General features: G+C 39.8%; 1 protein-coding gene across 5 annotated transcripts in view; it reads left to right on the top strand.

Moving 5' to 3' along the window:
- Positions 1-12,018, top strand: part of RLF (RLF zinc finger) — a 79,729-nt gene that overhangs the window by 32,351 nt on the left and 35,360 nt on the right. For 3 of the 5 annotated variants that reach the window (XR_010117712.1, XM_055255062.2, XM_063627778.1), the window contains exons 4-5: positions 2,091-2,223; positions 8,736-8,938. Coding sequence is in view for 3 of the 5 variants with exons in the window: in XM_055255062.2 (XP_055111037.1) it covers positions 2,091-2,223; positions 8,736-8,938 (336 nt within the window). In the remaining 2 variants the exon portion in view is untranslated. Of the gene's footprint in view, positions 1-2,090; positions 2,224-8,251; positions 8,341-8,735; positions 9,471-9,825; positions 11,764-12,018 lie in introns of those variants that run through there. The other 2 variants (XR_010117713.1, XM_055255063.2) reach the window with 2 other exon arrangements.

Below are 12,018 nucleotides of genomic sequence, written 5' to 3'. Positions count from 1 at the left end.
AATATGGTAAACCTGACACCGCAGATTTTTAACTTTTCACATGTACTCTTTCTCCTCACTCCAAAGTAAATGCGAGTCATTCTAAGTTAAGAAGAAAGAAGCCCGAGGACAAGTCAAGCTGTTAAAGGAAAATTGCAGCATTTGTTAAATATTGCTATTGGTGAACTAATAATTAGAAATACTACTTTCTGTATCAATTCCATATTTTAAGTCCTTTCTCAGCAGAAAATAATGCAACATATTGGGTGGGTGTGTGGGTGGGTGTATATGTGTAGTAAAAGCCTATTTTAACATGAAAGTTAAGGGATGGGGGAGACTTTATATTTTGTAGTTTTCACTTGAGTGAATACTAAACTATATTCTTATGCCTGTGAACATTTTTGGCTTATATTTTCCAAAGAAATGTTGATGTAAATGGAAGCTTATGTTCCTAGAGAATTTCAGGAGTTTAAGGGAAACAAGTTAGAATATTAGAACATGGGAACAAGCTTACCGTAATCAATAATCCTCCGTAGTAATAGAGGACAGTGAGACATATACGTAATCATTTATACTGAATTACATTTCTGACTCCTTTTCCCTCACCCTTGAATATAAGAACTTTAATGAACAAACTCTTGGTAAATACATTTTGTTTGCTGAGTTAATAACTTAGACTTTTCAGGACATTTTATATAGAGCCACCTGTCATTTAAATAGCAATTTTTTAGACGAATTTAAACAATTATATAAAGATTTGTGTCACTAAGTAATACTCCTGTCATTCCTGTTAGAGGAATAGGCAGCTTGTGTGAATACTGCAGAATTCTTTAGAAGAAAGCGGCACCAATGGCTTTAAAATAAATAAACGGGCACAGTGGCTCATGCCTTTAATCCCAACACTTTGGGAGGCCAAGGCAGGTGGATCACCTGAGGTCAGGAGCTCGAGACCAGCCTGGACCAACATGGCAAAACCCTGTCTCTACTAAAAATACAAAAATTAGCCAGACGTGGTGGCTGTAATCCCAGCTACTTGGGAGGTTGAGGCAGAAGAATCGCTTGAACCAACAAGAGCGAAACTCCATCTCCAAAAAACCCCAACAAAACAAAAAAAATAATTAAATCAGCCTCCACCAGGGCTATCATTCAAGTCTTCAGAGTCTGCTAGTAATATGAGTGATCCTAATAGTAGGACACTCCAAATATCCTACAGTAATGCAAGGACTTAACTTGAATTGTGGTGATAATTTTACCAGGGAGGAATTCAGGAAAACATTTTAAAGGCACTCTTTTACTTAGTGAAAACATCCTATTTATTTATTTATGAGACGGAGTCTTGTTCTGTCACCCAGGCTGGAGCGCAGTGGCACAATCATGGCTCACTGCAACCTCCGCCTCCCAGGCTCAAGTGATTCTCCTGCCTCAGCCTCCCGAGTAGCTGGAACTATAGGCAGGCGCCACCACGCCCGGCTAATTTTTTGTATTTTTAATAGAGACAGAGTTTTGTCATGTTGGCCACGCTGGTCTTGAACTCCTGACCTCAGGTGATCCACCCACCTCGGCCTCCCAAAGTGCTGAGATCACAGGCATGAGCCACTGTGCCCAGCCCCATCCTAGTTTTTTTTTTCTAAAAACAGCAACAGAGGCTGGACACAATAGCTCAACGCCTGTAATCCCAGCACTTTGGGAGGCCGAGGCGGGTGGATCACGAGATCAGGAGTTCAAGACCAGCCTGGCCAAGATGGTGAAACCCTGTCTCTACTAAAAATACAAAAATTAGCTGGGCGCGGTGACTGACGCCTGTAATTCCAGCTACTCAAGAGGCTGAGGCAGGATAATTGCTTGAACCCAGGGGGTGGAGGTTGCAGTGAGCTGAGATCGCACCACTGCACTCCAGCCTGGGTGACAGAGTAAGATTCTGTCTTTAAAAAAAAAAAAAAGGACAGCAACAGAATTTCACAAGGCTTTCAGTATAGTCTTTTTGGTTACTTATTTTTAGGAAATCCAAAGTATTGGTTCTTTCAATTCCTAGGTGTATCAGATATGTTGAAAAGGCAAAACTAATTTTTCTATTGTTAACTTATTTTCTGGGTGTGCTGTTCTTGTTCTAGGAGTCACATGATGCATTATTGGAATTTGGGAATAATAATCTACAAATATTGGTTCATGTTACCAAGGAAGGGGTATGGAAAAACCCAGTTCTTCTTAAAATTCTGTCTCAACAGCCAGTAGAAACGGAGGAAGGTAAGTCTTAAGACTATATTGGATGAGGATTTAGTTCTGAGAAAGTTGGAATTGATTATGGGTTAAAATTTTGGGAATTTAACTCGTGTATATATCTAGTCTTTCTGTTTTTACTATGAGTAGTGAAAATTAACTATTGGCATTTAATGTTTTGCCTAAGTAAGGATTCTTGCATTGTTAGATAGTTTTAAGTCCCTTTGCACTCATTTTTAAATTTTGCATTGAGTAACAATGTTCATACAAAGTTCCTGAAATAGAAATGAATAATCTGCTGTAATCTTTGGTGTGTGGTAGAGCTTTGCTTATACTTTTCTTTTCTTTTTTTTCCCGAGACAGAGTCTCGCTCTGTCACCCAGGCTGGAGTGCAGTGGCAGGATCTCGGCTCACTGCAACCTCTGCCTCCTGGGTTGAAGCAATTCTCCTGCCTCAGCCTCTTGAGTAGCTGGGATTACAGGCGCACGCCACCACGCCTGGCTAAGTTTTGTATTTTTAGTAGAGACGGGGCTTTACCATGTTGGTCAGGTTGGTTTCGAACTCCTGACATTGTGATCCCCACCCACCTTGGCCTCCTAAAGCGCTGGGATTATAGGCACGAGCCACTGCGCCCGGTCTGCTTATACCTTTTTTATTGGCTGCAACAACTGAGGGCCGTGAAAAAAAATTTCTTTTTTATTTTATATATATGAGATAATTGGAATTCATTGTTTTATAGAGAGATGCAAAGAATGAAGTTTTTGTTGATTTTGTTTTGTTTTGTTTTAATTTGAGACAAGGTTTCACTCTGCTACCCAGGCTGGAGTGGCACAATTATGGCTCACTGCAGCCTCTTACCTTTCAGGCTCAAGTGATCCGCCTGCCTCTGCCTCACAAGTAACTGGGACTACAGGCATGCGCCACTGTGCACAGTTAATTTTTCTATTTTTTGTAGATATGGGGGTCTCACTATGTTGCCTAGGCTGGTCTTGAACTCCTAGACTCAAGAGATTCTCCTGCCTTAGCCTCCCAAAGTGCTGGGATTACAGGCATGAACCACCATATCTGGCCAGAATGAAATATCTTATTTGCAAAATTGTCAGTCGAAGACCAGAAAAATTATGGATTTGAATTGACATTTGCATTTTAGATACACAAAAGTATCTTGTTTGATAGAGCCAACAACTGTAACTTCATTTACGTCAAGTTAATGGAAAGTTCAAAGGGTTACACTCTGTTAAGTACATTTTTTGCTATAAAAACAGACTTTAGAACAATTATTACACATTTTGAGATATCTTTAGGTCTTAGAACTAGATATTTGATTGTCGATCCTTCAAAATATCCCAGTTAGCTTATCCATTCACCAGGCTTAAGCACCTACCATATACATGGTGTTTGGACCTCTCTGTATAGTGAAAAGATGGGCATAAAGGCACTTAGATTTTCTCTTGATCCGTTTCCTCTGATCATTCTGGTGCTTACCAGTTGCACTGACAAGAAAAAAAAAGAATAAGAAAAAGAGCTGTTACATAGAAAAAGATTGGTGTTTATAGCTTTCCATTGAGGTCCTCAATAAACGGCATCCCCTTGTAAATGTAGGTAGATGGAGGCTAAAATATCACCTTTGTTATTGACAAAAGCTGTTAGAGCCAGGTAATTTCAGAAACATCCCAGAATTGGGCAGATTCCTATCCAGATAAGTCTTGACTGGGGCAGAGGAGATTGCATGTTTTGTGCAGGCAGGCCCAAGCCCAGGAGGAAAAAAGGGTGGAGCTGAGTTAAACATCCTTAGTGTATTTTCCCCTGATATACTAATCAACTATGTCACCCCACCTCTGGAGTTAACAGTAGTTAATCATTTTTAACATAGAAAAACATCAAGAAATGGGGAGAAGCATTGCTTACCTAACATTCTTGGTATCCTGTCTATTCAGTAAATATTAATTAAGCACTCACTATCTTTAAGACTCTGAATAGGTACATGATACCTACATATCTAAGGAATTATGTTGAGGACCACAGTATAAGTGGTGGGTAACATGTAGTCTGCCTCCTTTCACAGTTGGCCCTTAATCTAATTTCGGGTCAAAAGATTAAAAAGCTTTATTTACATCTCTGCTGCCCTTGCAGGCCAGATATTTAACATATTTGATACCAAAAAGCAGTGATGTTCATCTCACTGATTGTCTTCTGTAATAAGTGCCAATTGTTGATACTTTTACCTGATATTCACCTGACATGATCAGTAAAGATGCCATGGAAGAGCTGTTTTTCTTTTCTTTTTTTTTTTTTTTGAGATGGAGTTTCGCTCTTATTACCCAGGCTGGAGTGCAATGGCGTGATCTCAGCTCACTGCAACCTCCGCCTCCGGGATTTAAGCAATTCTCCTGCCTTAGCCTCTTGAATAGCTGGGATTACAGGCATGCGCCACCATGCCCAGCTAATTTTGTATTTTTAGTAGAGATGGGGTTTTTCCATGTTGGTCAGGCTGGTCTCGAACTCCTGACCTCAGGTGATCTGCCCTCAGCTTCCCAAAGTGCTGGAATTGCAGGTGTGAGCCACTGCGCCCGGCCTTTTTTTAAAGACAGCGTTTCACTCTTGTTGCCCAGGCTAGAGTGCAATGGCGTGATCTCGGCTCACTGCAACCTCCACCTCCTGGGTTCAAGTCATTCTCCTGCCTCAGCCTCCCAAGTAGCTGGGATTACAGGCATGTGCTACCACACCGGCTAATTTTTTATATTTAGAGATGAGTTTTCACCATATTGGTCAGGCTGGTCTCGAACTCCTGACCGCAGATGATCCACCTGCCTCAGCCTCCCAAAGTGCTGGGATTACAGGCGTGCACCACTGCGCCTGGCAGAGCTGTTTTTCAACTGGATCTTAAGTGTTACTGTTTTTACATAATGAAGTATATAGTATAAGATAAAGTGTCATGATGTCTGCACCTTTCTTTTAAATAGTTCTGAAAAAGAGAAGGCAAAGAAATGTGGCAAACCAGTTCAATTGTTAAATCTAGATAGAAGGAAGGGTATAAAAACTAAAAAAAGTTTTGTGTTGAAATGTTTGAAGAAATGAGATACAGAAAGGAATGTGATTGGGAGTGAGACATATTGTTTTAAATATCGAAGCATATGGTAGATTTCCTTTCAATAAAGAAATTTAAAGATTGATATCTTCAAATGATTTGTAAAATACAAGATTGAGCTATATGTTAAAATTGATTTAGCAGCAGTTTAACTGTAGTTATAATTATTGAATAAAATAGCTTACCGCATAGAAATAATAGCTATGATTTTCAGAGTGCCTGCTATGTGTTGGGCACTGTATTTGTGCTTTCATGTCTCATATAATCCATGAAACAGGTGAGAGATTACACATACCCAAGACCATGTAGTTAAAATTGTGGAGGCCGAATTTGAGCCCAGGTGAGGTGACGTTAAAACGTTTTTGATTGGAGAGCGATGACCCTTCAGTTGCTAAGTGCATGGTTTAATTAAACATCCGTAATATACAAGGCCTTGTGCTTAGTGCTGTAGGGAATACAAAGGCTAACAAGACATGATATTTGTTCACAAATTGCTGACAGTGTAATAAAGGAGATATCAGAGACAGTAGTACTATTGAACATTTACTCCATGTTTGGCCCTGTGGTGAGTCTTATCTGCATTTCTTGTATTTCTTTAATTTGTTCATCCATGTGAGATGGATATAACCTTTTTACAGATGAAGAAACTTGAGTCTCAGAGAGGTCAGTTAATTTGTCCAAGGGTCTCACAGCTATGTGTCAGAATCAGGTTTCAACCTCAGATCAGTGATTCTAAAACCTGAAATGTTAACCTTCGTACACTATAATCCCTTATCACTATTCTTCGAGAAAACTAAATGTGGGGAAAGAAGTAAAATGCTGTGGGAATTTGTAAGGTGATAGGTTGTATAGGTAGTACGCCTGTTATCAGGTATATTGCTTCCTGTGGGATTTGCAGAATTGCTTACAACCTCATATGGCAGATAAATAGAGCAGAATCTGATGTTAGGCAGGCAGAATAGGATATAGGGGAGACATGTGACAGGAAATAATAGGCATGAATTAGATTGGAGATAATTAGAAAAGAATTACTAGGACATAATAAGTTGATTTCCTTGAGGAAAGGAAGTATCAAGGAAAGATAATGCCAAAATTTTATTGTTGTATAATTGAGAGAATATCATTGCTTAAAATAGAAGTAGGGAATAAGGAGCTATGTGAGTGAAGGGTATGATTGTGAGTTCATCTTGTGGAATTTAGTAACTGTGGGACTAAAATGGAAAAGTCCAAGTGATTGTGACCTGTTTTCCCTCCATGCTTTTTGACCTTGGCTACATATTAGAGTATCTATGGAGTTTAAAACCAAAAAACATACATCCCAAGGTCCAGACTCCACTTGCTAAATCATAATCTCCAGAGCTGGAGCTCTGGAATCCAGAACTTTTTGAAATGCCTTAGGAAATGGGCATTTACATTTTGCTGATGGGAATATAAATTGGTACAATTTTTGGAGAGCAATTTGGCAGTATGAGTCAGTATTACAAGTGAACAGAGCCTTTAATTTAGCAATTCCGCATCTAGGAATTTGTTCTGTAGATTTATTCACATGTTTCAGATGACCTATATATAGGGTTGTAAGCTGCAGCATTATTGATGATTGACAGAGATTGGAAACAGCCTGCAAGTGTATCAGTAGGGGATTGGTTAAATAAATTATAGTACATCCATACCACAGAATGCTATTCAGTTGTTAAAAATAAGAAGGTAGCTCTAACTGCGCAGATGATGGAATAACCTGTGTCATATATTAAGTGGCAAAAGAAAATGTCTTCCATACTCATAGAATATTTCTGGAAGGATAAACAAGAAATTGGAAACTTGTTGTTTCTCAGGGTGGGAAACCAGAGCACTGAGGTCAGGGTAGGAGGGAGAAAAACTTTAACTGTATAGCTTTTTCTGTCCTTTTGAAATCTGTGATTATATATATGTGTTTTTCTTTATATTTTTTTAAAGGATAATTTTACGATTGATTCTGATATGTAGTTAAAATTGGGCCAGTGGTTTGTCCTTAGTATAAACTATTGCTACTCTACACACACACACACACACACACACACACACACACCTTAGTATAAACTATTGCTACTCTACACACACACACACACACACACACACACACACACACACACCTGGGAGCTTGTTAGAAAAGCAAAATCTCAGGTCCCAGACCTAATAAATCAGAATCTGCATTTTAATAAGCTCCCCAGGTGACCCAGAAGGCACTTTCAAGTCTGAGAGATACTGTTTTAGATTAACCACCTAAAGCAGTTTGTTTACTCACCACTTGGCTTGACATGCAATATTCTCACCTCTGTTCTTTAAGTAATACTATGTAGTGATGTCACATACTTGTTGGATATTTACTATTCAAAAATTGAGGGCTCGGCTGGGCGCGGTGGCTCATGCCTGTAATCCCAGCACTTTGGGAGGCCAAGGTGGGTGGATCACGAGGTCAGGAGATCGAGACCATCCTGGCTAACACGGTGAAACCCCGTCTCTACTAAAAATACAATAAATTAGCTGGGCATGGTGGCGGGCACCTGTAGTCCCAGCTACTCAGGAGGCTGAGGCAGGAGAATGGCATGAACCTGGGAGGCGGAGCTTGCAGTGAGCCAAGATCGAGCCACGGCACTCCAACCTGGACGACAGAGCGAGACCCCGTCTCAAAAAAAAAAAAAAAAAAAAAAATTGAAGGCTCATCCAGAGCACTGTACAGTCAATGCCAAGTGCCTAATATTCAGTACAGCTCAGAAGTACTGAGTTTCAGTACTTCTGAAGCTTTCAGAGTAGCATTTTCCAAAGTGTGTACTGAACCAGGAACACATGTTTTACAGGTTACTAATATGTATAAAAGGGTTCTCTGGTCAAATCAGTTTAGGAAACATTGGGTTTTTAAATAAAAGTGAACAGTTTTCTTTATTGCAGGACTGTTCAGAGATTTGACCAAGGAATCCTTTTTTTTTCTAGGACTATCTCTCAGGTCTTTTGGTCGGTGGAACACACTTTGAGAAATGCCTGGTTTAGAGGAAAGAGCACCACTGGCTTTGGAATCCTTGGCAAGTTACCTAACTTCTGTGAATATTAATTTTCCTAACCTTAGATTGGGGATAATAATACTTGCCTTGGTGGTGGTGTGAAGAATAAATGAGAGGTATATAAAAATATGCAGCTTAAAACTTGATGTCTCATAAGCATTCAGTTGATAGTTGTTAATATTACATAGGTTACTTGCTTCATTTCTTGCATTTATGCTTATAGTTCATTTCACTATTTCTTAATTTTCCTCTCATCTCTATTAGATGAATATTGAGACCAGAATAAACTTCCCATTTATATAAACTAAATTTTTATTAGCTAAAAATCAAATAAAAAGATCTCAAACTTTCATCTTAGCAAGTCGGACATGTTATGTGGTATGTTGTCAAACTGTTTTATTTTTCATTTTTTCTAGTCAATAAATTGATTGCACAAGAAGGACCTTCCTTTCTGCAAATGCGAATAAAACATTTGTTGAGATCTAACTGCATCCCCCAGGCTACTGCTTTATCAAAACTATGTGCAGAATCTAAAGAAATTTCAAATGTGTCATCTTTTCAGCAAGCATATATCACATGTTTATGTTCTATGCTCCCTAATGAAGATGCTATTAAGGAGGTGAGTAAAGTAAATAATTGTCGTCATTCAAACTTGGTATTAATTTAATAGATTTATATATATATTGCATGGTTTATTTTTTCCCTTTAGAATGAAAACCAAGATTCATTTTTTTCCGGCTACCAAAATGTATGATTTTAATTGTATATTTAACTGCTCAACGGATAGAATGTAATATTTTAGAGTGGATTTGAAAAGTAGATAACTAAAGAATATACAGAGGGATGTTTACTTATTTGGGTGATGATTTGCTGTGAATTTTAAATATGAAAGTGGTTTTTTCTTTTTAAAGTAATGACGTCTCCATGTTTGGGGAATGCAGAAGTTGTTAATCATGGCATCAAGGGATAAACTAAAGAAAATGGCACTTAATTTTAGCTTAAGTTACTTTATATATTTAATTTTGTAAGCAGAAAAGTATAGGATTCTAGATTCCATGACTACATCCTGAACAATTAAGTGGCCAAACTGGATACCATGGAAAATAAGGGTTGAGTTTGTTTGTTTTTTTTTTTTTTTTTTTGGAGACAAGGTCTTGCTCTGTCACCCAGGCAGGAGTGCAGTGGTGCGATTTCGGCTCACTGCAGCCTCTGCCTCCCAAGTAGCTGGGACTACAGGCATGGGCCACCATGCCTGGCTACTTTTTGTACTTTTTAGTAGAGACAGGGTTTCACCATGTTGGCCAAGCTGGTCTTGAACTCCTGACTTCAGCTGATCCACCTGCTTCAGCTTGTACTACTAAAAGTACAAAAATTAGCCGGGCATGGTGGTGGGCGCCTGTAATCCCAGCTACTCAGGAGGCTGAGGCAGGAAAATCGCTTGAACCCAGGAGGTGGAGGTTGCAGTGCATCGAGATTGTGCCACTGCACTCCAGCCTGGGTGACAAGAGTGAGACTCGGTCTCAAAAAAACAAAAAACAACTATTTTATCTATCAGATTGCATCCTTAAAAAAAAAAAAAAAAAAAACCTGAATTATTATGTTTCTTAAATTTGGAGTTAGACTTCTCTAATGGTTTGTGACATATTATACAGAAAAAAACTAGAGATTCTTAAGCTTTATTTCATCATCTACCTTTAATCCTCTTACCTGCCATTCAATTCTGACATATGGATTCTTACTCTGAACTGAAATTTTTTATTAGATGTAGGAGTCCCAAGGATCTGGTTTTATGCTGTAGTAATTCTGAAACTCTTACTTGTAATATCTTACTCTCCAAATACAATTGTCTATCTTTCCACCTTACTCCCTTTAATATACAGACTCCACCAGGATCAATCAAGATCTGTTGATCTTGTCACCTTTTCATTCTCCCTTACCCCCCTTATGTACTCACTTCCCTACTTAACTCTGCTTTGTCATTGTAACATCATCATTATCACTCCCTTGCGTGTACTCTCAGGTCCTCTCTCTCTCTCTCTCTTTTTTTTTTTTTTTTTTGACAGAGTCTCGCTCTGTTGCCTAGGCTGGAGTGTAGTGGCGTGATCTCGGCTCCTGCGTTCAAGCAATTCTCCTGCCTCAGCCTCCCAAATAGCTGGGATTACAGTTGCCCACCACCAAGCCTGGCTGATTTTTTTTGTATTTTTGTAGAGACGGGGTTTCACCATCTTGGCCAGGCTGGTCTCGAACTCCTGACCTCATGATGCACACGCCTTGGCCTCCCAGAGTGCTGGGATTATAGGCGTGAGCCACTGCTCCCGGCCACTGGTCTCTCTCTTAATTGTGCTTGTTTGACTACCAGTATCCTGATTATCCCTAAATCTTCACCTACTCTCTATGTGTTTACCTGCACTCATGGGGCCAAATTTACATGGAGAAAAATCTGCCAGCTAATTTTACTCCAGGCTAGAGTGTGGTGCACACTGCTCACTGCAGCCTCAAAATCCTGGGCTCAAGTGATCTTCCCACCTCAGCCCCTGGAGTACCTAGGACCACAGAAACATGCTACCATTCCCGGCTAATTTTTTTTTTTTTGGAGAGACAGGGTCTTGCCATGTTGCCCAGGCTGGTCTCGAACTCTCGGGGTCAAACGATCCGCCCACCTCAGCCTCCCAAAGTGCTGGGATTACAGGTGTGAGCCACTGTGCCCAGCCTATATTTCTTTAGCCCATTCGTTCTCCCACTCTTAGATAGTTGCATAGTTTTTTCTTGTTCTTCAAAACTATACTGTAATACTTTCTGCCCTGTTTCTCTGTTGCTGAACTTAACTCCTTATTTCTCTGAAAAAAATCGAAGTGCTGAGAAGATAAATAAGAGAATTTTCATAAGCTCTGTCTCTGAAACATCTATTCATCTACCAGCATCTATGAATGTACATCTTCTCTTCTGTTACTAGAGATAAATTATATCTGTTCTCCTAGCTAAGGCCAGCCTCCCTCACTTCTGTATTTCAATTGATGTCTCCCTTAAGGATAATGCTACAGCAGTTCTCCTTTTCTCTATTGCATCATCAATTTCCCTGTCTCTGTTATAACCACCCCATTGGCATTTATGCTATTATTTATTCTGTCCTTAAAAAAGAGCCCTTCTTAGGTCCAGAGGTGGTGGCTCATGCCTGTAATCCCAGCACTTAGGGAGGCCGAGGCACAAGAATTGCTTGAGCCTGGGAATTGCTTGAGCCCAGGAGGCAGAGGCTGCAGTCAGCTGAGATCATGCCAGTGCACTCTAGCCTGGGCAACAGAACAACAGAGCGAGACTCTGTCTTCAAAAAAATAAAATAAAATAAAAATAACACTGCTTTAGATCCTGTTTCTACTTTTAGCTACTGCCCCATTTCCTTCTGGCTTTTTAAGCATGATTTCTTTAACAAATTTTCTTAATTTACTATCGAACATTTTTCTTTCTTTTTTTTTTGGGACAGTCTCGTGCTGTCACCCAGGCTGGAGTGCAGTGGCATGATCTTGGCTCACTGCAAGCTCCGCCTCTCAGGTTCACGCCATTCTCCTGCCTCAGCCTCTCTGAGTAGCTGGGACTACAGGCGCCTGCCACCACGCCCGGCTAATTTTTTTTGTATTTTTAGTAGAGACGGGATTTCACCGTGTCAGCCAGGATGGTCTCCATCTCCTGACCTCGTGATCCGCT

The sequence above is a fragment of the Symphalangus syndactylus genome, chromosome 12 (genome assembly GCF_028878055.3).
Source record: "Symphalangus syndactylus isolate Jambi chromosome 12, NHGRI_mSymSyn1-v2.1_pri, whole genome shotgun sequence".
Lineage (NCBI taxonomy): Eukaryota > Metazoa > Chordata > Mammalia > Primates > Hylobatidae > Symphalangus > Symphalangus syndactylus.
This window is presented reverse-complemented; position numbering and strand designations above follow the sequence as displayed.